At 39.6% G+C, this 24627-nt stretch overlaps 1 protein-coding gene across 3 annotated transcripts in view; it reads right to left on the minus strand.

Annotated features, from left to right (window-relative positions):
* Window positions 1-24627, minus strand: part of PRKN (parkin RBR E3 ubiquitin protein ligase) — a 1304062-nt gene that overhangs the window by 658311 nt on the left and 621124 nt on the right. For all 3 annotated transcript variants that reach the window (XM_073894189.1, XM_073894188.1, XM_025866444.2), the window contains exon 5: window positions 9446-9529. In XM_073894189.1, coding sequence (XP_073750290.1) covers window positions 9446-9529 — 84 coding nt within the window. The remainder of the gene's footprint in view (window positions 1-9445; window positions 9530-24627) is intronic.

Genomic DNA, 24627 nt, shown 5'->3' on the forward strand with positions numbered 1-24627 from the left:
CTCGCAGCTCACGCTGGCTCCGCCTGCAGATCTCAGCTCCAGCTTGCCTTCCCCAAGCTGGGCTGCCCTAACTCACAGATTCCGCTCTGTTCCTTGTCCTCGTGGCGTCCTGTGCTTTTCTTTTTCATCTTCCCTGACGACAAGTGCCAGGTCATCGGGGCTGGGAGGAGCTCCACGGAAGCAATGTCGGTATTGCACACACAGGAGAACTGAGCATACTGTCTAGTAGCTAAAAGTCATTCCTGGAACAAATGGTCCTCCATTTTCTCTCCCTTTATTCCCATCATTTTCTCTGCCTCAGGAAACTCTCAACCTTGCCAACATCACCGCCTGTGAAAATTGCACCACCCCTCCCTCAGGGGCCACCTCCCCCAGAAAGCCTTTTCTTTGGTCATCTCTGTGGAGGAAATTTCTCTTCTCTGTACTTTAACAAGCATTTTTGGTGCTTGCTTCATGGCATTCATATACCAATTTGTCTTATTTCCTCTGTTTACTCACAAAGGGGAGACTTTCATTTTTTAGGTGAAGTCTTTTTACAGTCTTTCATATCCATCTTTAACAATATTTAGTTCACGGTAAAAATCTCCATTTGCCTGCACTTCTGATTCCATCCTGAAATTTTTCCCAAACTGCGAGAGCAGCCAATGGAATATTCGCTTTCCTGTTCCTAGTGCCTGGCATAGAAGACATGCTCAGTAAGTTTTTTTTTTTTTTTTTTTTCTGTTGAATCCGAATTGCAGTCATTTCTATAAGGTCTTATTTCTGCAACTAGATTCCCAGCTCCTAAAGGCCAGTCTTTATTTTCTGCATAGTGACTAACACAACAAATAAGTATGTATTATAAAAATGACTATATTTCTTTCAATGGAAAGACACACATTTTAAAAATTATATTTTGCTTCCCAATCTTTAAACATAAAAGTGTTCTCTTTATCTCATCAAAACACTCATGCTTATTTTTGCGAATTCTGAGGATTGAGGGGGTTGATGATTATTACCCACTTTAGGAAATTCAGACCTGAGGATCCCAAACTATGTTTGTTTCCAAGAAATATTAGTGAAAATAAATGTTTCAGCACATGTGGTCAAGAGCACATCGGATTCTTCTCAGTTTTGATTTCATCCTCCATGTTTATATTTTCCATCCTAAATCTCAGGTTTGGGAAACTGGCTTTAAGTATTTTTTTTTTGCAGCATATATCTTAAAAACTAAATTTTATCATGGCCCTTGATAACTTTTTGAGCGCTAGCTTGACCTGAGTAAGAGAGATGATGGTTTCTTAATGACCTCCATCACGGCATGATGAAGTGTGGGTCTCTGAGAGCCATCAATCACCTGCCTGAAGGACCAAGAGGGCTATTTCCCAGCCGAGAAGCAGTCCTCATTCTCCTGCTGTATCACTCACACATCTTCCTTCTATTCTTCTCACTCCATTAGCTGCCTGTGTATCTGCACGGAGGTGATCACAGAGTGGCCTTCAGTCCCTACTCCCAGCTATTTCTAGGTAGGTCTCATCTACCATCCTAGTTGAAAAGTTTGATGATGTTTACAGTGGTATTTATATAATCTTTCTTCATTCCAGTTCTCAGAATTTCATTTATAAATCTGTCTGAAATTATCTTATTACACCTATTGCTATGTTTCCTGGCAGATCAATATACCGTCTCCCCAATCTAAAACCTAGTGGTCTAGAAATGCACCTTTCTCTGATTAATCATAATAAATTTCTTTGTTGTTTCTTTGTTGACTTGGGCCCTTGTCTAAAGCCATAACACAACCTTCAGGGCAGCCTCTTACTAACATATCCGGCTTTGGAACCGTTCTGTGGAAAGATGAAAAATTAAGTAACTTTTGAAGCCTCTGGAGATAATAAGCAGATTTTAAATTGCTCATCTTATGCAGTGTAGTGATAAGAGGCATGATTTTCTTCTATTGTATACAAAATGAGATACAAATTATAACACAGAGAATCATGGGTCCTCAAGTGAAAGAAAACTACTGACAATTCACACAGAATAGGAGTTTCCTGGAATTGAGGAGGCAAGGAATTATTTCCAATATTTAAAAATATATGTTATAGAAACTGGACATTTGCTTGAACAAAGACATCATCAACTAAACCAAGGTCATATGTGTGGACACTTGGTGTGGATACTGGTTACCTTGTGTATATAGGAATTCTGATACACATGCACTAATTTCTGGTCCCTGGTTTTATTTCCTTGGAGATTTGTTTCATGGAACAGCGTACAAGAGTCTTTTACAATTACATGGAGATGGCTGTTGATACAATTTCCCACTAAGTTATCAAACAGTCGAGACAAAAAGGAGGGTTCTATCACAGAAAAAAACAGTTCAGTTGAATTGAGTGTTGGCTTCTAAGCCACCCAAGTACCCCTAGGTTCTTAAAAACGACCTCAATTTCTTTAGTGCTTTTAAAAACTGACACTTTTTTCATAATAGACTAATTTATTTTTACATATAAACATTTTAAATTTTCATTTAAATTTGCAAAACCTTCACTGACTCTAATAAAAATATCTATCTTCTAATTCTTACCTTACTTTTTAAAAACGACACTTTTTGTTCTCAAGTGGTAAAAACGTAGTTTAGAAGTGAACTGTCCTGGAGTCTGAATAGTTGATCGGCTTTTGAAAAATGCTCTAAGAAGTTTCTAGTTTGTCACCCAAATTGCATGTCAGACAACAAAGACCACTTTGTCACGCTTAGATCCCACTCAATCATAATCTGAGTTCGACTTCAAAGCTTTCACAATTCAATTTTATTTAGATTTAAGAAAACATGACCGCCGAGGACAGTGAAAGGACATGGAGACCATTTCTCTTCGACCAAACATCAGGGCAGAATGAGCAGGGGACATATGCCTTCTCCTCTTTTTCTTCTGCTTTTATTCTTTTCCCTCCACACTTAAGTGCCCAGCTGCCCTCTGGGATGGAAGCCACGAGGGCTGGGGTTGTTGACGTATTTGGGAATGTCTGTGCCCACGCTGGCTACTGCGTTGTGTAGACGGGCTGAGCCACACAAGGTTGTAGAGCCTGCAGCAACTTTTATATCTTGCATGTAAACAGACTTTTGTGACTATCTCAGGGATACCTGGTCAACCTGAGATCTTTTCTTAAAAACAAAACAGAGCCAACTTTTCATTATTATTGGACACTGGAAAAAATAAGAACAGACAGTCTACACCAGGAAACCATCCTGAGAAATCTTGCATCTCATTTTGTGAGCTTCTAATCAAGTCTAAAACAACAATGGAAACAACCAAAAGAAACACAGATCCGTTTGAGGAGAGTGATTTGATTAAACTAAAACATTAATTAGAAACTTTTTGGACATAAACTACCATGCAAATGCTCTCTCTACAAAAATTGTTCAGTATTAGGTGACTTTTATTTATTATTCATTTCATTTTAGTCAACATCTCCCCAGAAGATGAAATCAGAGATACAGACTCTGAATATTAACTTTTATTCAAACTAATTCCAGTTGACATATACTGAGCTCAACTGGGGGAAAATATAAGAAATAAATTGCATGTTGAATAAGATGGAGGCTCTCCATTTATTACATTGAGTTTAATATTTATGCTATTTACTATAGTTTAGGGGATAGTTTTTAGCATCTAATTTCATTCAAGCTATCTTAAGAGGTCTTTTTAAACTGTTTCTGATAAATAACAAGAGTTCTGTGTAAAAGAGTTTAATGCCTATCAAAGTCAAATAATTTTAAACATAAAATACATTACTTTACATGGGATTTCAGGTAAGTATGACTACTCAAAAACATAAAATATAATGTATTTATAGGCTGTTAAGTAGTAAAATAACACTCCTTAATAAGAACAAAAATATTGACCGTGGTCCATTTATCACTTTGAAGACTGCTATGAACTGAATATTTGTGTCCCCCCCTCAAACTGATATATGGAAGCCTAATCCCCATTGTGATGGTGTTTGGAGGTGGGTTCTTTAGAGGGCGATTAGAGCATTAGAGCAGAGGGCTCATGAGTGGAATTAGCACTTTTATAAAACATATCTCAGAAATACCCCTTGTCCCTTACACCATGTGATAGCATCTGTCAATCAGGAAGTAGGCCCTTGATTTTGAACTTCCTAGCCTCCAGAACTGTGAGAAACAAATGTTTGTTTTTTTTATAAGCCACCGTGTTTATGGTATTTTTGTTATAGCCTGAACGAACTAGGACAAAGCCATGATTTAATTTTTTTCCTTGTCATCTAAGGCACTATCCCCTTCACCTAAACCCTGCTGTCCAATTATAAGGTGTGAGGAAAAAGGCAACACTCTCACAGTTGGCTTAGAAACCCTTCATTACCACAAAAGCACTACTAAGTCAGAGGTTTCCACAGGGGAGTGTTTGATGAACAGGGGATACTCGCTTTAAAGTTATAATTTGGAACTCAGAAATAACACCCAGAGAGTAAGACTTCTGGGTATGCCTTAGCCTATGTGTGTGCAACTGAGTAAATCACATAACCCCAGTGCATGGACAAACACAAATATCTTGGTTGCTTAAGGTATCATACATAAAACGTAAAAAAGATTTACAAAGAAAATTTAAGGTCTTATGTCATATCCAAAGTTGATTTAATTTCACTAATGGAGAAAATCCTAAGTGATTTTTGTCCCTCTTTAAATCAGAAGCATATATACCCTCTCAGCTGACTAGAATTCTTTTTATGAAAAGGTAAGTTGCCTTTCAGAACTAATGCTATGCTCCTTTGTTTAGGTAACAGCGATTAGTGTAAAACTGAATTAGGTACAGATTTCTCCGTCTAAAGTGTAGCGAGGGTCAAGTTTATATTTGTACTCTTAAAAACCAAGTTTAGATTTCACTGTATTTAAAATGATCTAAATAGATTATCTTTAAGTGTATAAATATTAATTATGAATATATTAGTGACCTTGCTCTTTTGAATTTTAAGTATATGGATATTTTTTCTCAAGGGATAGAAATTTAACTTCTTAATGAGAATATAATATATAGTGTATAAAATACTGTCAAAAACCTAAAATATCCTGCAAATTTAAATATGATAAACTACTTAAAAATGCCTATCTTCTCATCTCCTTAAGAAATAAACACCACACACAATGCCTTAGAAAACACAGGAGTCAATGTTTATATATAGCTGCACTGTAAAAATGTAATTCACACAAAAAATGTTTTAAGATAAGAAAGAGAAAGAATGAATTAAATTTCTCACACTGAGAGTGCCGCCAGCCACTGGTTACAAAAAAGTGTGCATGCCTTCAATTCTTTTATTTAGTGTTCACTAAAAAATGAGAGAAAAATAGTTGGATATGACGATTTCTTTTTCTACCTTTTAAACATTACATTGAAATAAATTTATTCTCTCTTCTTTTATAAAATAAGCACTGATGGTCCTAAATACTCCCTTTAAATTCTAATTTCACAACATCCCCAAAGATTTGATATGTGGTGTATTTTCATTGTTGTTTGGTTTCATATTTCCATTTGGATTTACTGGCTAAGTTAATTGAATTTCCATGTTTCAGAGACTTTTATGGTTATGCTTTTGTAAGTGTTATTTAAATGCCTTAATGCCCCAAAACATGATCAATTGTTGAAATGTTCCATATATGCTTAAAAAAGGAGGCATCTCCAGGTGTTGGGTGCAGTGTTCACGATGCAACCCTTGTCACTGGTTGCATTGATTTGCCACATACTTCCTGATCATGCCGCTGGAGCTCCCAGCCCCTCAGAGGTCAATGTTATTATCTCCTGCCCTCGTGCCAGATTTATCCATATACTTATTAATCCTGAGAATTTGTCCTTAATATATTTTGGGTTTGATCATGTTACTAAGATCATACAATTTTTAAAATGCTATATCTTTCTGAGTTATTGAACCTTTTAAAAAAATCTATTTTTGATAATGCTTTTCAAAAAAATCTTTAATAATGTACTTTGGCTTTTGGGGTAGATAATCTTAACCTACAATCTCACATGTTGTTTGTTAATTTGTTCAAAATGTATTTGTTCCCCCTTGATCTGCATCTGTATCACCTCCACCGGGCCAGTGGGCCCATGTCCTAACTGCTGTGATTTTTGGCAATTAAGAGCTCACATGGGGCGCCTGCGTGGCTCAGTCCTTAAGCGTCTGCCTTCAGCTCAGGTCGCGATGCCAGGGTCCTGGGATCGAGCCCCGCATCGGGCTCCCTGCTCGGCGGGAAGCCTGCTTCTCCCTCTCCCACTCCCCCTGCTTGTGTTCCCTCTCTTGCTGTGTCTCTCTCTGTCAAATAAATAAATAACATGTTTTAAAAAAAAGGATATAAAATATAATAACATATACCTACAACATGGAAAGGCGAGGAGAAAAGAACAGGTTCAAAGGTAAACCACCACCAGCTTAATATAGGCTACTATGTGCAGAAGAGGTTAGACACAAATCAAATGGTAACCATATATTACAAAAACCACTAATAAATATGCAAAGAATAAAGAGAAAGAAATCCAAATATATCACAAAAGAAAATCAGCAAAACATGAAAGACAAGAAAGAATCAGAGAAAAATCTTCAAAACCACCATGAAACAAGGAATAAAATGGCAATAAATACATATCTATCAATGATTACTTTGAATGCAAATGGACTAAACTCTCTAACCAAAGACATAAGGAGACAGAATGGATTAAAAGAAAAATAAAAAACAAACAAACAAAAAAAAAAACAAGAGCCATCTATATGTGCTTTGTTTTGTTTTGTTTTTTTAAGTCTGTAGTTGACGGCTGTGATGATTTCAGTTGGCTTGTGAATCACCTTATCCTGGACCCACTTCCTCAGTATGCCCCGCACCATGCGATCACAAGTCACATTGCCACACTGGTGTCCTGTTGGGGTGGGCTGCAAACAGAAATGGATGGCTGCCAGCTGCAGGGGGTGGTCCTCAGGGCCAGCAGCACACACCTCAAGGCACCATGGAGTGGGCTCATTTGTCTCGCTCCTCAGGGGGCCCCCGAAACACACTGAAGGGCTCTGTGGACAGACCTTCTTGTGTGGAATTCAGAGTTAATTCTGAGTCCAGACTTCACTCTGGGCTGGGGACGATGTCTGCAAACCTAGAGTGGTCTGGGAGGGTGGGTAGGGACTTCCTCCCTCTCGGGGAGTGTGAATTTGCCCAGGATCTGGTCCATCGTGAGACCTTAGGCGGCGGCCAGCAGAGCAGTGCACATGGGTGAGGAACACCGACCAGGGGATCAGAGTGAGCCGGGGACCGGCACAGACTGCCTCTCGAGGAAGCTAGCGCCTTCCTCTCCAGCAGATCCCACAAGGGTATCATGTTTTATGGGTACTAGCTCTATGTAGGATTCTGTGGTTTCATCTGCCACCTTGATGAAGCCATAAACTCAGCTGCAGCCTCCCATAGACACCTGCCCAACTGAGGCTCCAGCCCCCAGTGATCAGTCGTTGCTGCCAAGGTGGCGGCTCACTTCAGCTGACACAGTTTCCCCTCTGGGGTCCAGCTTTCTCCTGGTTTTGACGTATATACGCTTCCTTATTATGTTGTCAGCACAGCCATTCTTTTAAAAATACATGTTTGTAATTTAATCCAGTATTTTTATATGGTGGGTACTGAAAGGATTTTGAAGGATATCAGATCACCCTGCTGTCAGATACAGAGCTGCAATATACCTTAATTTACGCTGAATTCCATGTACTGATACCTAAGGTAAGTAGAATATGCAACAAGCAAAGGAAAGGATTTTCAGTCCCACTCAGCAGTTTCCCCCTTTGACTGATTTGCAGCTAAATCTTATTTATTTATTTATTTATTTATTTATTTATTTATTTATTTATTTTAGATTTTATTTTTATTCATTTGACAGAGAGACACAGCGAGAGAGGGAACACAAGCAGGGGGAGTGGGAGAGGGAGAAGCAGGCTTCCCACCGAGCAGGGAGCCCGATGCGGGGCTCGATTCCAGGACCCCAGGATCATGACCTGAGCCGAAGGCAAATGCTTAACGACTGAGCCACACAGGCGCCCCAGCAGCTAAATCCTTAAGATGCAAAAGTGTCTCTTCTGATGTGACTAAATCCTGCCAATTAATATCAAGGTCTGGGAGAGGCAGTCAGACTATCAGGAATTGAAGTAGGTTTTCAAAGGACCTCACATGATTGTAAAAATGATACAGAGACCGCAGCGTTACACATAACAGATGATGCATGTGTGTGCAGATGGATGAATGAATCGATGGATGGAGATATGATTATTATTACATATAATTGTAATTAAGAGATATTATACACTATAATATATACATACTTGCACTTGTAAGCATACATGGGTGGGTATGTAATTATACTGAAGAATTCTGCCCCATAAATATATTCACTTTCCTTTCATCTCAGTAGCAAAGTTACAAGACTAGATTATGCCTGGATATATGTGACTGACAAACAAGTCATTATTGTTCTTCAGGATTTGCATTAATAAAAATCTGCTCACGGTCCTCGCCCCTGTTTGATGGAAAATGATTGTTAGTGCTGCTCACTTCTCCCTCCGTACCTTGCAACCGCCCTGCAGATTGGAGAGACAAGGCAGGCCTAATGGTTCTAGCTCAAAGACTCTACCTGTTGCTATTGACAGACTTTATTCCTGGGAAAAGATACGAACTGGCAGCTGGCTGTGACACTTTGTGAACGAACACTGACATCTGGGTTGGCACCATAACAGTATTTACAGCTCAGGAGATACATACAGTCAGATTATGAGAGATCCAGGAATTTTCGAGGTAAAAAGGAAAATAATATACAAATTACAAACACGATCAGAATATAAAATGATTTAAAAAATAATTTCAGTACTTAGGATCGCTTTTACTAAATATCTGCTCTATATGAAACATCAACGTATGGCGTATGCTTGCAAAGAGTAAGGGGAGTGCAGAGAAGAGAAGATGGTCATGCAATTGTAGAGCTGCTCATGCACACTAGATTTTCTAATAGCCCACTATGACACAAAAAGAAAGGCAGAAAGAGATAAAGAAAGAAAGCAATTTTGAACAACACGGAATATAAATACAAAATATCACAGCACCAGCCCAAAGATTAACCTTATATCTTTGTTACTTTCTTCTGCTAGGCTCCCAAGTGGCTCTTCTTTATATTCCATGAATATCACTCTGTAAGGAGTTTAAATTGACATGTTTCAAAATAGTCACCCAAAGTGGTTAAGCCTCTAGGAAAATGACACTGGATGGCAATGAACAAGGTAGAATTTGGGGTGACTATACAAATAATACTTCGAATCTGATGACACTTTGGCTGAATACTATCAGATGGAAGAAAAATCAGTTAGCCTTCTTGTCTCTATTCTAATTTCCTACTAACCACTGAAGACGCGATAATGAAAAGAATGGATTTGACCAGGCACTTACGGCTGTAGTCCCAGGGCAGTTTGCAGATTGGCATTCACCGGTCATCCGGTTTGGGATTAAGACATCGTCCCAGCAAGATGGACCCTTTGAGAAAAAACAACACGTACTTGGTGCATGAAATTTAACACAAATGTACATTTTCTAAAATCTACCAATATTATAAAATGGTAATGAAAGTAATGTGTCGTCCAGTGATTTTCAAAATATAATCTACAGAACCTAGGAGTTCTCAAGATCCTATTGGGGGATCCAGTAGATCAAAATTATTTTCACAAGCACACTAAGATGATCTTTAGCATATTGATCCAAACACATTATACATTCACATGTAGTAGTCTCCCTACTGTGGTTAATTCAATTGTTTAAAAACTGAAATACTTTTCTTAAGTTCACTGCAATTTCAACTGATGCCTTTTATTTATTTACTTTAAAGATTAATTAATTAATTTATTTATGAGAGAGAGAGAGCACGCACGAGCAGGGGTAGGGGCAGAGGGAGAAGCAGACTCCCCCCCCGAGCAGGGACCCCGATGCAGGGCTCCATTCCAGGACCCTGGGATCATGAGCTGAGCCGAAGGCAGACGCTTAACAACTGAGCCACCCAGGTGCCCAACTGATTACTTCTAAATGAAAACACCCCTGCCGTCCCACTCAAAAGGACCCTTCGCGGGCAGTCGTGAAGCCTGTGGAGGCACACGTGGGAGGGCCACCTGTCACGGCTGGTAGGCTGAGCAGGCACGGGTACCTCCTCCCTCTCCTGAGGCACAGGGAAAACCACATTTGAACAAGCACCATGTAAACCCATAACAGTAAGGAAAATGGAAGACAGAGGGTTGGTTGAGGAGAAATTTCCAGGCATTTCTGGAAATCTGCAACAGGCTGCAGCAGAGAAGGAGGACGGGTGGTAGGTGTCCCCAGGTGCGGGGATGACAGAGCTTCCAGCAGCTGCGTTCTAGGGACTGTGCCCAGCTGGGCAGAGAAAGGTTAGAGCCAAGAGCTGGTGGCTGTGGGGATTTTACGACCAAAGACACCGGGGCCGAGCTGGAGGTTTTTATGAGCAGTGGCCCACCCTGCTGCACGAGCCAAACCAAGCAGCCTCCTGGCCACGCTCCTGCACAAATCAGTGAAAACTCCGAAGGCACAGAAGGATCTCAGCCATTCCTGGGTCTCCATGAGTGCTCACTTTCGCTCCCCTGCACCAGCATACCCACACCCACAGGTGCACCAAACATACAGATGCACACACTCACACACACGGGGACACCACACACTGACACACATCTCGCCACAAACACTTTCATTACACACACATTTAGTCATGCCACAGACATACCTCACACCACACATCTACCACACATGGGTGCACCAGATACACACACAGACACACACAGACACACACACACACACACAGAACTTGAGAGAAAAACAAGGGAAACAGAGGGAATCTGGGAATTGAGCATCCATCTCAAAGGCGCTACCTTCTGAATTCACAGATCATTAAACCAAAAGCCACTGCTTCAACCAGAAGATGGGGCTGTTTTAGCAGCCTGAGACTGCTGTCCTTAGGGGGGCCGCTTCCAGGGTGGTCCTGGGCTGGCGCCTGGGAAGTTGGATTTGAGGAATGCTCACATTCATTTATTGACACAGAGGGTTGGCAGCCTCATAAATGTCTGTGGGGACAACCTGGTTTGTGCTGAACACCTTTTTACCCCCTGGGAGTCTGGAATTGTGGTCTGAGCTAGGGAATCTTACTGTATAGGACTGTTCACGGAGTCCTGCAAGCCTTTCCAGTGAATCGCCAAACCTGGATGTGTGAAGCCATCTTCGGGACCCACGACACAATGACCCCATTGATTCATCATCAAGGGCGTGTTCTCACAGCTCCACGGAAGGGTCAGAGTTCATGATTAAGATCCCATCAGTTACAGGGAATAAGAAATTTCATTTCCTTTGCGCCTCTAAGTGTAGTGAATGCATTTTCAATCCACTGTAGCCACAGCGATGTGAACATCCACTTGATGCAAGCTTACAATCCTACTAATGAAAATGGACAGAAGATTATATAACCAAATATACACGTCATGCCGCTTGGACAATGGAATAGTAAAGTCATAAATGTTAAGACCTGGATGGCCAGGGTGGAGCTGAGAGAGAAGGGAAAAAGGGGGGGGACTGATATCCTGCCCCTCTAAGATGTTACTTTTTTATTATAAAGCCATCTGTATGTTTGACTTTCAAACATATGCATATACCCATTCGATCAAAATGACCTAAATGAAGTAAAAGAGAGATAGCGGACATCGAGAACTTGATGACATTTATCAGCCTTGCTTTTCCAACTTAACATGAGAAACTCAGGGACAAGCGTGGCTAGAGCGCAGTCTCCCACATCATATTTCGATCCTTGGCCGAGGACCCATCTTGGGGGTTATGTTTCTCGGTTTGTTAATCTGTTTCTGGAGGATACTCCATGGGTATTAGGGACCAAGTTTCTTTCATTTTTAGGCAACTCGGAAAATTTTAGAGTCGAATCTGTGGCCCAGCTCTGGAAACTATATATAACTTAAAATAAATACTCGGTTTATTAGTGCTACCCTTGCTTTCCTATCATTTTCTTCAATTTATTTTCCTTTGCCCTCTTTCCTCGTTTTTTGTAGTTCTTCTTGTTATTGGCCTCAATGTATTCTTGCAAACTTGTCAAATCCTTTTGACGTGAGGCAGGGTATCAGGAAATAATCGTGAGGGACTCGTGGCTTCTCTTTTTTAACTCTCTAAAGTCACTGACCACTTCTAACAGGAGCATCTTCTTGGGCCTCTTCCATCCGGGACACGAGCCTCCTGACCTTAGAACCCAGCGGTCTGGTCTCAGGCAGGACAGCAGTGTGCAGCGGGTGGATGCTGACAATGAACAGTAGCATGCTTGAGGCTCAGAAAAGTCCCTGGTTGCAAAGGAAATCCATTTCGTCGTGGATAACCGTTAACTAAACAGGAAGACATTGCTTCCTTGCTCTATCAACATGGAACATTCCTTCTGAGGCTGGTTCAAGAAGCACTGACCTACTTAGACCATATGCAATGGTAAGAGATAAACCAAACGTTAACACAGCCCGGAGAAGGAGCACCAATTGTCAAATGCACAGCTTAGGTCCCATTTGCATGTCACTGCTCAGAGTAAGATTCCCTGCCTCAAAGTCTAGGATGAATTGAAACTGTCTGTGCATATCACAGATATTTATTTTTCATCCCTTAATTCTTCAGAGTCCAAAAAGCAACGAAAGCGTTTATGTAACAATTCCTATAATCGTCGCGTAAAATATTACTTAATCTGATAAATCTTTGTTTTGTACGAGGAAGTTAGAGAAAACTCAGTCACAGTTTGCCCCTTGATCTCAAACCATAACCAGATAACATAAATAATAAAACCGAATAGAATTCCAATGAATATGGGAGTTCAACATAATGAAGTAAATGTGTTAGTTTATCCATACTACTCATAGCATGGGTATTGAATATTATTGCAATACCCATCCTGAAAATTGAAACAAATGTTCCAGTGAATTTATGCCATTACAAAGCAAATTTAATGTTGCTCCTTTCCTGTTTAGAAAATATAAAATGTTAATTGGTTCATTGTTGCATACTGCATTTTAACAGAGGCACGGTGAAAACATTTATAATTAATAGCCTTTATATAGGGGTACAAAGGTCTCCTGATGACAAGATTAAAAAAGGACTGCATATCACACGACAGCTGTGTCAAGGAGAGAATCCCCCCAAAATGTATTTAATCTATCAAATGTAAAGAATTGTAGAAAGACATCTGAAAAAAACAAAAAACAAAAAAACATGGCAGGGCAGTGTGAAATGCATGTCTTAATAAAGAATCATTTGGCTGCTTTTTAAAAACCTTTCTCTTAAAAAACTGAGCCACCCAGGGGCACCTGGGTGGCTCAGTCAGTTAAATGTCTGCCTTCAGCTCAGGTCATGATCTTAGGGTCCTGGGATGGAGTCCTACATCGGGCTCCCTGCTCAGCAGGGAGTCTGCTTCTCCCTGTCTCTCTGCCCCTCCCCCTGTTTATACTCCCTCTCTCTGTCAGATAAATAAATAAAATCTTTAAAAAAATAGATAAAAACGTTTCTCCTTCTTTTGCCCAATGCTGGTTATACAACCAAGAGAATACATAAATGATTTGAACTTCTACAGCAGGCGTGCGCAAACTATGGTCTACTGACCAAATCCGGTCCAGGGTGTGTTTCTGAACAGCAAAAACCAATTTACAAACAATGGTTGTAAATTTGTAAATGATTAAAAGGCACAAAAAGAAGAGTCTTCATGGCATATGAAGAGTAAGTGACATTCAGTTTTCCATGTCCACAAATGGACTGGAGTGGAAAACAGCAGCCGTTGCTCACTAACCTATTGTCTATGCTGCTTTTGCATTGCAAGGACAGAAGAACACAGAGCACATGGCTCGAGAAACCTAGAATATTTACTACCTGTGCCTTTATGGAGAAAGTGTGCCAACCCTGGATCTATGGTAAATAAAAATCTTCCAAGTTCATATTGCAAAGCCCTCTAAAAAACTATCACGGTAGTGTTACGGTAGCATTTTGGCCACTGCATAATGTCACCAGTTTGTAGGAGTAGCTGTATCCTGGGTCTCAAGTGAGAAATTACTTCAGTTAAAACCTTAGAGCCATTGGCTTGTGGAATCCGAGGTGTTGCTAGAATACAGGGATTCAAGTTGTTGGAATCAGTAAGAGTGGAAATCTGCAACTAGAGATGACATTTGGGGATTTCTCCCAATAATGTCATCACCAAAAGAAAAACACAAAGTAGAATATTATTTAAGCACATCTATATGGCACATGTAAATCAGAAATTCAGAAAAATGACTTGATGGCATGAAAAGCAGTGACTAAATTTGTAAAGTAGGAGTCTTAAAATTTACTTTTAAAAAATTGTAGGACTAATCTACACATCATTTTTGCTGTCTTGCATGTCCAATCAAGTGGAAAATTCAGGTACTTAATTGGCTAATTCTTATCCAAAGATCACTCTGACAAGATCCAGACAGACAGTTATAGCAAAAAAGGTTTATTTTTCCCCAATTTATCTAAATAAATTCTATAACCTGCTTTTCATAGGTGGGCATATATATTGCCATCTAAAAAAATTGCAAATCCTGTTTTCCAAAATGTCACTACAAAATCTTGGCATTGGCAGTTTTTAAAAAGGGTTATTTTAGGGACACCTTAGTGGCTCAGTCAGTTAAGGGTCTGCCTTCGGCTCAGGTCAAGCTCTCAGGGTCCTAGGATCGAGCCCCAAAGAGAGCTCCTCTCCCTCCCTCTGCCCGTCCCCCCATTTGTGCGCTCTCTCTCTCTCTCTCTCTCTCTCTCAATAAATAAAATATTTAAAAAAAAATGAAAGGGCTATTTTATTTAAACTATGCTTTTACCAATTATTTCAAGTTATCAAATGTGTTGAATTTAGTATATCCTCGTGAATGATTGTACAAACATTTAAGTCACATAATTAAACTTAAGGGGTTAAGATAATTTTGAAGATTATACTTGTAGTATATCATAATAGCAAAACTGTCTTTAAAACTGCTACACTCAGAGCCTCCTTCCTTTTTTTCCCTTTGTGTCTGCAACAAAGTGTTACAGAGAAGGAGCTTCAAAGTTCACAGACCTGTTGCATCCCAGTTCTACCAATTATTAGCTCTAGGCCCCTGAGCATGTTTCATTCCACCTTTCTCCTGCTCTTCTGAAAAGTGAGGGGTTAAATACCTCCTTTGTTGGGCTTTCCCGAACACTACCAGAAACAACAACTTTAATGTTTGCCCAGTGCCTGGCATATGAAAGATGGCAACTGTTGCAAGTAGTATTTCTTATTTCTCAAAAGAGAAGTCCCTGAGCAGGGTTATTTTTAATTTAGTAGACAGATAAGCAATAATTGGCCAGTTCCAAGGCACCTGATTCAGCCCACAGCATTTTTCATTTCTTACTTTTTCTCAATTTCCCCGTTACCCAGCCATTCCCCAGGGATTATGTCACTTTCCAGAGCATGCAGCTTGTAACTCTTTTAAATCATATATTTCCATCCATACAGTAGACATTGTTCTGGAATCCTCCCTCATTGGATTTAAAGATCTTATGCTTCTCATAAAGCTAAGGACAGTGCTGTGATTATAGCCGAGGCTCTACAATGCAGTCATTAAACAGTGAGCAGGGAAAAGAACAAAGAAAAAAATCTTCTGAACCAAAATATTCATCCACCCAACAAATACTTATTGAACATTTCTTAAAACCTAATAATAGTTAGGGGAAATAGAGAAGGATCCTTAATCCTGTAGACTTTATGGAGTAGCTACAAAAGCCACTGTTACAAAGGAACTAAGCAACCGAGTCAAATAGATAATACTAAAAAAAAAAAAAAAAATGCCCATACCAAATTTTGGTGATATGCAAACATCTGGAACACACATACCCTCCTGATGCAAATATAAAATGGAACAGCCCCTCTGGAAACATTTAGGCTTTTTTTTAAGAAAGTTATACCTATAACCATCAAGATTTGAACATTTCATTTTTAGATATTTACCCAAGATAAATATGAAAACATGCGTCTACACAAAGAATCGTATACAAATACTCATAATAGTCTTATTCACACTAGCCACCAACTGGAGACCACCCAAATTACCTATCAAAATATGAATGGATAAACAAAATGTGATATTGTCATCCAGTGGAATACTATTCTGCAAAAAACAGTATCATATAACTTATAAATGTAACGGATGATTCTCAAAATTATGTGAGTGAAGGAGGCAAAACCTGCAATAGAATATACTACATGTTCCCACTTATATAAAATACAAACAAATCAGTGGTAGCTTTGGGGTGGGAGCAGAGCATGGAATGGGCTATATAAAGGCATGAGGAATCTTTGGGAGGGGTTTATGGGCTGAATTGTGTCCCCTCAAAATGCATATGTCAAAGTCCTTACTCCCCTACAGAATGTAAGTGTATTTGGAAATAGGGTTTTTCAAGAGGAAATAAGTCAAGATGAGGTCCTTGTGGTGGGCCCTAGTCCCATATGACTGTTGTCCTTATAAGAAGAGATTAGGACACGGACAGTCACAGAAAAAAGGCCATGTGAAGACACAGGGAGAAGACAACCCATTCAGAAACCAACGAGAGATGCCGCAGAAGAAACCAACCTCACCAACAAACACCTTGATCTTGGATACGATATTAATAATAATTAACTGTTTCTTGAAACTATTTTATATGGGGTAGAAGGTAGCAGAAGAGGGGGAAAAAGTGATTTAGAGAATATATATTCATTCCTGAGGACCTTTTGCGTATACTCTGTCTCTCTGGCAGCTATTTAAGAACTGTTTCTTTTTTTTTCTTTTAGTCTTTATTGTTAACAGGCTTTTCCACATACATTGTTTCATTTGTTATCTCAGAAACCATGCAAGAGGTTGTACCTTCTATTAGTTTTCTATCACTGTGTAACAAATTCCCACAGACGTAATGGCTTAAAACCATCCTCATCTATGATCTCACAATTTCCGTGAGCTAGAAGCTCACGCCTGGCTCAGCCGGGTCCTCTGCTCAGGGTCCTACAAGGCTGTAATCAAGGTGTTGGCAGGGTTGTGCTCTCATCTGGAGGCTTGACTGGAGGAGCATCAATTTCCAAGCTCTCTCGGGGTGTTTTCAGAATTAATTTCCTCGTGGCTGTAACTGTAAGGGTGTCAGCCTTGTGCTCCCTGCTGACTGGAAGCCTCCCAAGGTTCTTCCCCAGGTGTGCCTCCTCAGCCTGGCTGCCTACTTCATCAGGCCAGCAGGGTGACATCAGGTCCAGTCTCTGCTGGGACGCAGGCTTCTACTACGTGGTTAAGGGGACTCTCGTATACCACGATCAAGGGAGCGGCAGACATAGTGTCACCTTTGCCATTTTCTCTGGGTTGGAAGGAAATCACCAGAACCACCCACATTCAAGACTTAGGGATTTCACAAGAGCACTGACAGGAGGAGGGAGAAGATGATGGGGGTCACCTTTGTGTCTGTCCACCCCACATTTATTTTGCAGAAAAGTAAGACCTTTCATGACATTAAAGTTTGAAAAATGATAATTCAATATGTGACTCTGGTTGCCAAGTTCTCAGGCTATTTTTTTTTTTTTTAACATAAACAGACTTTCCAGTTGAAACATGTGAATATTTGAACACTTCCCTGGAGTCATTCTTTTACACTTTTAAGTAGAGAATGTAATATTACAGCCTAGAAGGTATCACAAAATAAATACTGAATGTGACCAGAAAATGAGTTTCTATTTATTCTGGCAAGTTAAATTTGAAGAGATTCGTACATAAAAAACAAGCAAATATACTTGTGCTTTACTTAATGTATACATTCTTTTCCAACTTGAATTTATTTCCTAGGATTTCTTAGAGCATAAACATCTTACACACTTTTGCCTCTGAACACCTAACTGTAAGTCCCAATTGCAAGCTGCTTCTATAGAAAAACAGACCACTACAGACTACATGGAGGGACTCGCTGTTCACATTTTAGCCCAGTTGTTTCTACAAATGTTTTTAAAGCAAAAAGAGACTTAGTAGGAGGTGAATTAGAACTTAAAGAAAATAAAAGACCTCGAGAAGACCCCTTGTCCAGTCCTTACAAATATCTCTATTCCTGATTTGGTTACTATATTAATAATAATTAACTCTTTTGAAACTATTTTATATGGGGTAGAAGGAAGCAAAAGGGGGAAAAAGTGATTTAGTGAACTCCAGCCAATCAGCAGGTGAATACTGGATTATAAAAGTAGTGGCAAAGCATCTTCTTGAATTAGTACAAAACTGGGTTGTTTACAAAGCACTTTCCCGTATATAAAGCAACCTTGATTCCCAATGAAAATCTGGTAATTCTATGACCTATAGAGCTCTGAGACCCAAGCTGATTATTTGCTCATGTGTTGAGGTAATCACACAACTGTTCCTAAGAAAACCCTGCCCTTATATCTAAGTACTCACTTGGCTCTTATATTTAGCTACATGGGCATATCTTAAAGAGTATTGCATTTTCATGAAAGGGTATCCATTTTTTATATGGATTTGTTAACCATAAAAGCATGGCTCTCCCCTTATTTTATAAAATGGAATATCTAAAGTCCTTGTTCTAGTTGAAAAACATAGCCAATTTTTAAAATATATTAAGCGGTATATTAATTAAGGCAGCAAAACATAGCCAAATTTTAATAAGGCTGATAGGGCTTGGTGGGTCAGCTTCATTCTATTTCATGTAGAGTCAGCCTGAACAGCTCAACCAGGGGATGAAGGGCTCACTCTCAAAATGGCTCCTTGGCATGGCTGCCTAGTTGGTGCTAAATGTCAGCCCAGTGCAATGGGCTCCCATCTGTGGTTCCTCTCAACCAGGGCCATTCCAGGGGCTGCGTGTGCCTCCTTACAGAAGGGGAGGTGCTTCCCAAGAGTGACAATCCTAAGAGAGAAGAGAGAGAAGCTTCCAGTTTCTTCAGAACTAGCCTGAACAAGGCACAATGTCATTTCCACCATATTCTTCAAGTCAAGCAGTCACAGAGCTCAGATTCACTGGAAGAGGCTGGTATTTGAAGGAGAGAGCTAGCTTGGCACCCTTTGTCAAATTTAGGTTTGGCAATTCACTGAATGAGATTCTACAGCTGTGCTCTTCATTAGCACCCTGAGGAAGCTGTCTGATGCTGGCTCCACTCCACCGCCAGCTTTTTGCTCTGCTCTCGGACAATATAGCCAATTTAGATTTCCTTTCATTTTTATTCAAAATGCCTGGCTGATACATTCTCTACTAAATGTCTTTAAATATTTTAACTATGAAACAGTAATGCGCCATATTGGATATGCTTTATGGAGACAAAAATAACAAAACAGCACTAATTCCAAGGGTTCTCTGATAGTCCATTTGGATCTCTCTTGTTTTCTATCTGGGCACAGGCATAAGCAGACAGTATCTGCACCCACATGTAAACTCACCAGTGGCTTCCAATTATTTAATGTCATTTCTCTGATCACCAAAGACATTCTTCAGGATTTTCTAGAATTTGTATCTATCACCACATGCACTCATCTATTTCTTAAATTATGTTCATTTCATGCTAATTTTAAGTCATTGTGGTCATTAATTCATTTGATAAATTATGCACCTAATATGTGACAGGCATTTTGCTAGACTGGAGATAAAACATTGAACAAGACTTTTCCAGGTAGGAGGATAAAAGTGATTGAACAAGTAATTAACACATAGATTCTTTGAGGGACCCCTGACCTAGACCTTTGGAAGGACTATCATTTAAGATGAGACCTGAGAGACAAGTAGGAATCAGACAGGGAGAGGAAAATTCCCTGAAAGAAAGAAAGCAGGATTCCTAGCCTGGAAAACAGAACCAGAGACCACCAACCCCTACATTGGCTTCTGGAATATATATTTTCAAGAAGATATTGATAATTAATTTATAAATAGTTCATTACTTCTGTGCAATATCCTAAATATCTTAAACTAACACTACCACCACTACTTGATAAGATGATTCAATTAAAATATATGATAAAATGTAACAGTATTCAAGGTACTGATTCAAAGGCATGGGGATGCCCAGATAATAAATGATGTCTTAGTATTTCTGACTCAGACTGACTGGATTTCAAATCCCATTGCCATTACCAGCCATGTAATGATGGAGAAGTTACTCAATCAGAACATTAGTTTCTTGTGTGTAATGTGGGGAAAACAACGGTTAATGCTACACCAGAACGTTTATGGTTGAGATAAAGTACTTCACATAATACTATATACATAGTTAATACTCAATAAATATTAGAAGGTGCTCCTGAACAGCCATAGTATGAGAACAATATGATCATGGGAAGAGCACGCCAAAAGACAAACATTCAGAAGACTTAAGTTCTAGACATAATTTCACTAGAGTTTAGGCTAATCAATTTAACATCACTTTCTTATCTGTAAATTGGGGGTAATAAAGTCTCAGGGTCAAATAAGATAATGAATGAGCTAATTGGTGTGAAAACCCTTTATAAAATATAACAAGCCACACAGAACAGAGCTTTGTGTATTCTTAGACTGTCTAATTGTAAAAAATGGTGGACTCGTGCATCTACCCCACTTTATACAGCCCCAAACACAATGCCAGTTCCAAGTAGAAGAGATTCTTGATCCATACAATGCAGCTGCTGCTCACATCAGCAATTAACCAGAGCAAGTGTCTACGCTTGTATTGATTACCTGATACTGCCAAGTTAGCTCAACAGCTGTCTCAACAGAACGTCTCAGCTGGCCTTGGAAATTTTCCCCAAGAACCGGGTGTCTCTATAACTCATACAACATAATGTAGCATGAGGTGGCCTACAACAAATTTCCTCCCACTACTAAAATGTATTTCATATCATAAAAAGCAAGTATTTCATAATTGAATACTCAATAACATCCTTTTCCCCTCTGAGAAAATTGTTACAAGAAAAAACATCACATCTCTTTAAAGAAACTGCAGTGTTACAAGGGAAACAACTCTTGGTCCACTGCATTACAGCTCTGTTGAGTTTTGACACAGTCAATCACTGTCATTATTTACTGAAAATCCCTTCATGTAGGGTGCCATCATGCTAAATGCATTCAATGTCAAACAATGTGCTTAGTTCTTCACAATTTCCAGTTACCAAACTCTTCCTAAACCGCAAGATGCCTTCAATTATATTACTAAGTGTTGACAGCTTTGCTGTAGGCACATCACAGTGATAGCAGGATTCAAACAGCAGTGATTTTTTTTTTTGTCCTCTTTCATAGAATTTAAACAATGGAGACAAATCAAGACTTACAGATACAGTGATTCACTTTTATGCACTCTTAACAGATTTAATTTAGGAGAACCATATGATTATCTTCATCTGTTCAAGCTCTCTTTACTAAGAATAATCTTGCTACTGCACAGAGGGAAATTTGACGCAGCTCAGATTAGACGCAGTTTCAGACAGCATAATATGTGTCTAACTGTTGAGATGGTCGCTCTCACTTCAATTTAAGGCATGTAAATCTATTTGAATAACAACGTTTATTATCATAGTTATCTCAGCTGGCTTTATATCTTGATAATTATGACTGGAACTGGACTATGCTTATTACATGAGATAAGAAGTTTATTAGATTTCTAGTGAATGCCCAGATACTGTCATCATCATATCAACATTATTTAGTTCTCAAAATAAAACTCTATGAATAACCAAAATATGGTGTATACTACTGGATCCCTGGAGTCCCAGGATCGAGCCCCGCATAGGGCTCCTTGCTTAACAGGGAGTCTGCTTCTCCCTCTCCCTCTGCTCCTCCCCCGCTTGCTCTCTCTCTCTCTCGTTCACTCTCTCTCTCAAATGAATAAATAATAAAAAAAAATAAGAATCACCCTCCCCATTATTATTTCAACACCCACCTTTATAAAGCTCAATGTTTTGACTTAATAAAATGAACATGACTAAGTATCTTTCCTTTTTGTGTGTATTTCTTTCTTCAAGTGAAATGTGAAAGACTGCTGTTCGAGAACAAATCAGATCTTGGTTATAAATCATTGTAGATCTTATTTTTTGAAATAGTACTTTCAGGGGAACACTGTTATCTCCCCACATTCCTGCCTTTGCTCAGAACACTGGACTCCCACCTTCCTCTCGATGTCCCACTTATCCATGCAATCGCCCACATGCTGTTTCTGGGATGAGGTGTGTAACCTTGCCCAGTGGGGAAAGAGTGGGTAGCATTTCCACTGCATTCCCCACGCTAGCTTCATCAATAACATGGCACATAGGGATGTCTGTTGATTCAACACCTATTTCCCTATTGCTTCAAAAGTTAAAGGAGGAAAGGATCCAGTTAACTGGCATTCTAAAACCCAACAACCACAGTAATTGTTTCCTCTGAACAGAGCGATGCTGAAAACATCAATGTTCCTTTGCATGCTAGACCCACATGCAGTCTGGTTCTTCGGTGTGAGATGTCAACATAGCTTGGCTCTTCCTCTGGCTCGGACATGAACCTACTACACTTCTCTGAAAGCAAACCTAGTCCCACTAGCTGAAAAATCACTCCTCTGCCTGTGTTCATTCCCAAGACACAAAAAGTCCACCTCAGGACACCCCAGAGGATTTTGACTGTCCAGGTGGGTTTGCCATTTCATAGCTGCCAAGATGTTCTTCTCATTGTATTGATGAGACAAAATTAGTGCAAGTAAAACAGAGAGACCTGGTGAGGACATCTTGTCAGTTAGCTGTGATTATTAGCTCAACATTCCTTCAAAACAGCCCCCTACTTCCCTATTTACCAATAATTCTTCCATGAATTACCAATTTTTAAACAAAAATGAAAAGCCAGGATGGTTTATGATAAGGAAAACAAGAGTTTGCTTTAAAATATTTGTTCTTTATTCACAAGACTGTCTCTGTTTATACTAATTCGAATCTATACCAGACTCCTTGTTTTTTTATGGCTCCTCAAATCGGCTCCATTAAAAAAAAAAAAAAAAAAAGATGGTATCAGCCAACAGATCAAGGGTTCTTGGCTTCTGATATTCAATATTCTCTTGTTTCTCACAGTTGTAAATCTCATGATTTCAATACAGGTGCAAAATCTGTTCAAATGTATTCTGTAGCTTAGAACTACTGATTATGCTTCTTAAAACTAGTGCACCATCTAAGGCATGTTCATACTTGATTTTGATACATGCCACATTAAGAAACTCACTCACAGAAGTAACTGTGACATTACTCAGGAATCTAAAGGCAAAGGAAAATGCACAGGATGTTTCTCACGCAAAATTACACTCTGGTTTAAGGAAATATTTTCTCAAAACCATGTTACTTAATTTTAGCTAATTCAGATCACATCTGCCATCACTTTATCCAAGGCCAAGAAAAAGAGTAATATTGTAAATGGAACTTAGTGTCAAAATTTTCCAAGTTTTATAACAAAGCCACTCCTCTGGACCACTCGGCACGGTCTCTGCCTTCTACCTCAAAATGACCAAGCTTAGGCGAGCTATCCTGGGCCTTCATCTTGGCAATGATAAATAATGTATCAGAAATAAATATCTGTGTCTAAAAGCCCATAACCTTACAAAAAGATTTCTGTTTTCCCTGTGTAAATAAGATAGGGGATTATAACCAGGAAACGTTACATGTAAAGAATAGTGTTATTATGCAAGCTTCCAAATTAAGACTTGGGAAAAGAATATAGAGAAATATCTGACTTGATAGACTCATAACCAGGCCCTCCTTTATACCAGTCTTTACACAAAATCACAATGCCTGATGTGACTTAACCCTTCCCTTGAAATCAGAGGCTGGCAGATTGGGAATCGTGAGCTCTGACAGCTCACGTCCTGGTGACCATGAAGAAGGCAGAAAAGCTAACGTGAAACTCCCAAAACTCAGTACTCAGCTCACTTGGCAAGGCAGAAGGAGCCGGGCATGCACAGTAACCCCTGACAGCATCACTCCTTAGAACAAGGTCAAATAGAAGGTTGAAGGGAATGTGAATGCAAGTCTAAGATCATGAGGACTGGCAGTCTGTTGGAAGAGCAGGAATGGCACTCGGGAATGATTAGGAATACTCTAAGGCAGATTTTCCAGCTCGAAAGTGACTTCTCGTTCACCAAGTCTTGTCGTCTCAATATTTGTTGAACTTGTGTCCTCTCTAGACCCACAGACTTATTCTGAGACCCCGTATTCTCTTTTGGATGATCGCATTGACTTATTAATGAGTGTCTTGCTATCCATCTCAGCTCCCTCAAATGTTTTCTCCACACAACTGCCGGCGGGATATTTTAAACAAAAATGAGAAGCTGACAATCTCCTCTTAAAACCCTCCAGCGGCCCCACCCCATGCTCAGGACAGTCAGTGCTCCCCATTTCCTAACATGGCTCATGAAGCCCTTTCTGATCAGTTCACTTCCCTCCGCCCCCTCACCCCTCAGCCAATTTTCTAGCCATCCCCTGCCTGAGAACCCATACAAAGAAACACAGTTACACATTATTTTCAATCCTACTGGAAACTTTCTCTGTTTAGGAAATCCTTTGATTTTCTAGTCTTTTTCAGTTGGGAGGCCTCAG

This window comes from Callorhinus ursinus, unplaced genomic scaffold (assembly GCF_003265705.2).
Source record: "Callorhinus ursinus isolate GAN/ISIS: 27379988/994484 unplaced genomic scaffold, GSC_fseal_2.0 scaffold6, whole genome shotgun sequence".
NCBI lineage: Eukaryota > Metazoa > Chordata > Mammalia > Carnivora > Otariidae > Callorhinus > Callorhinus ursinus.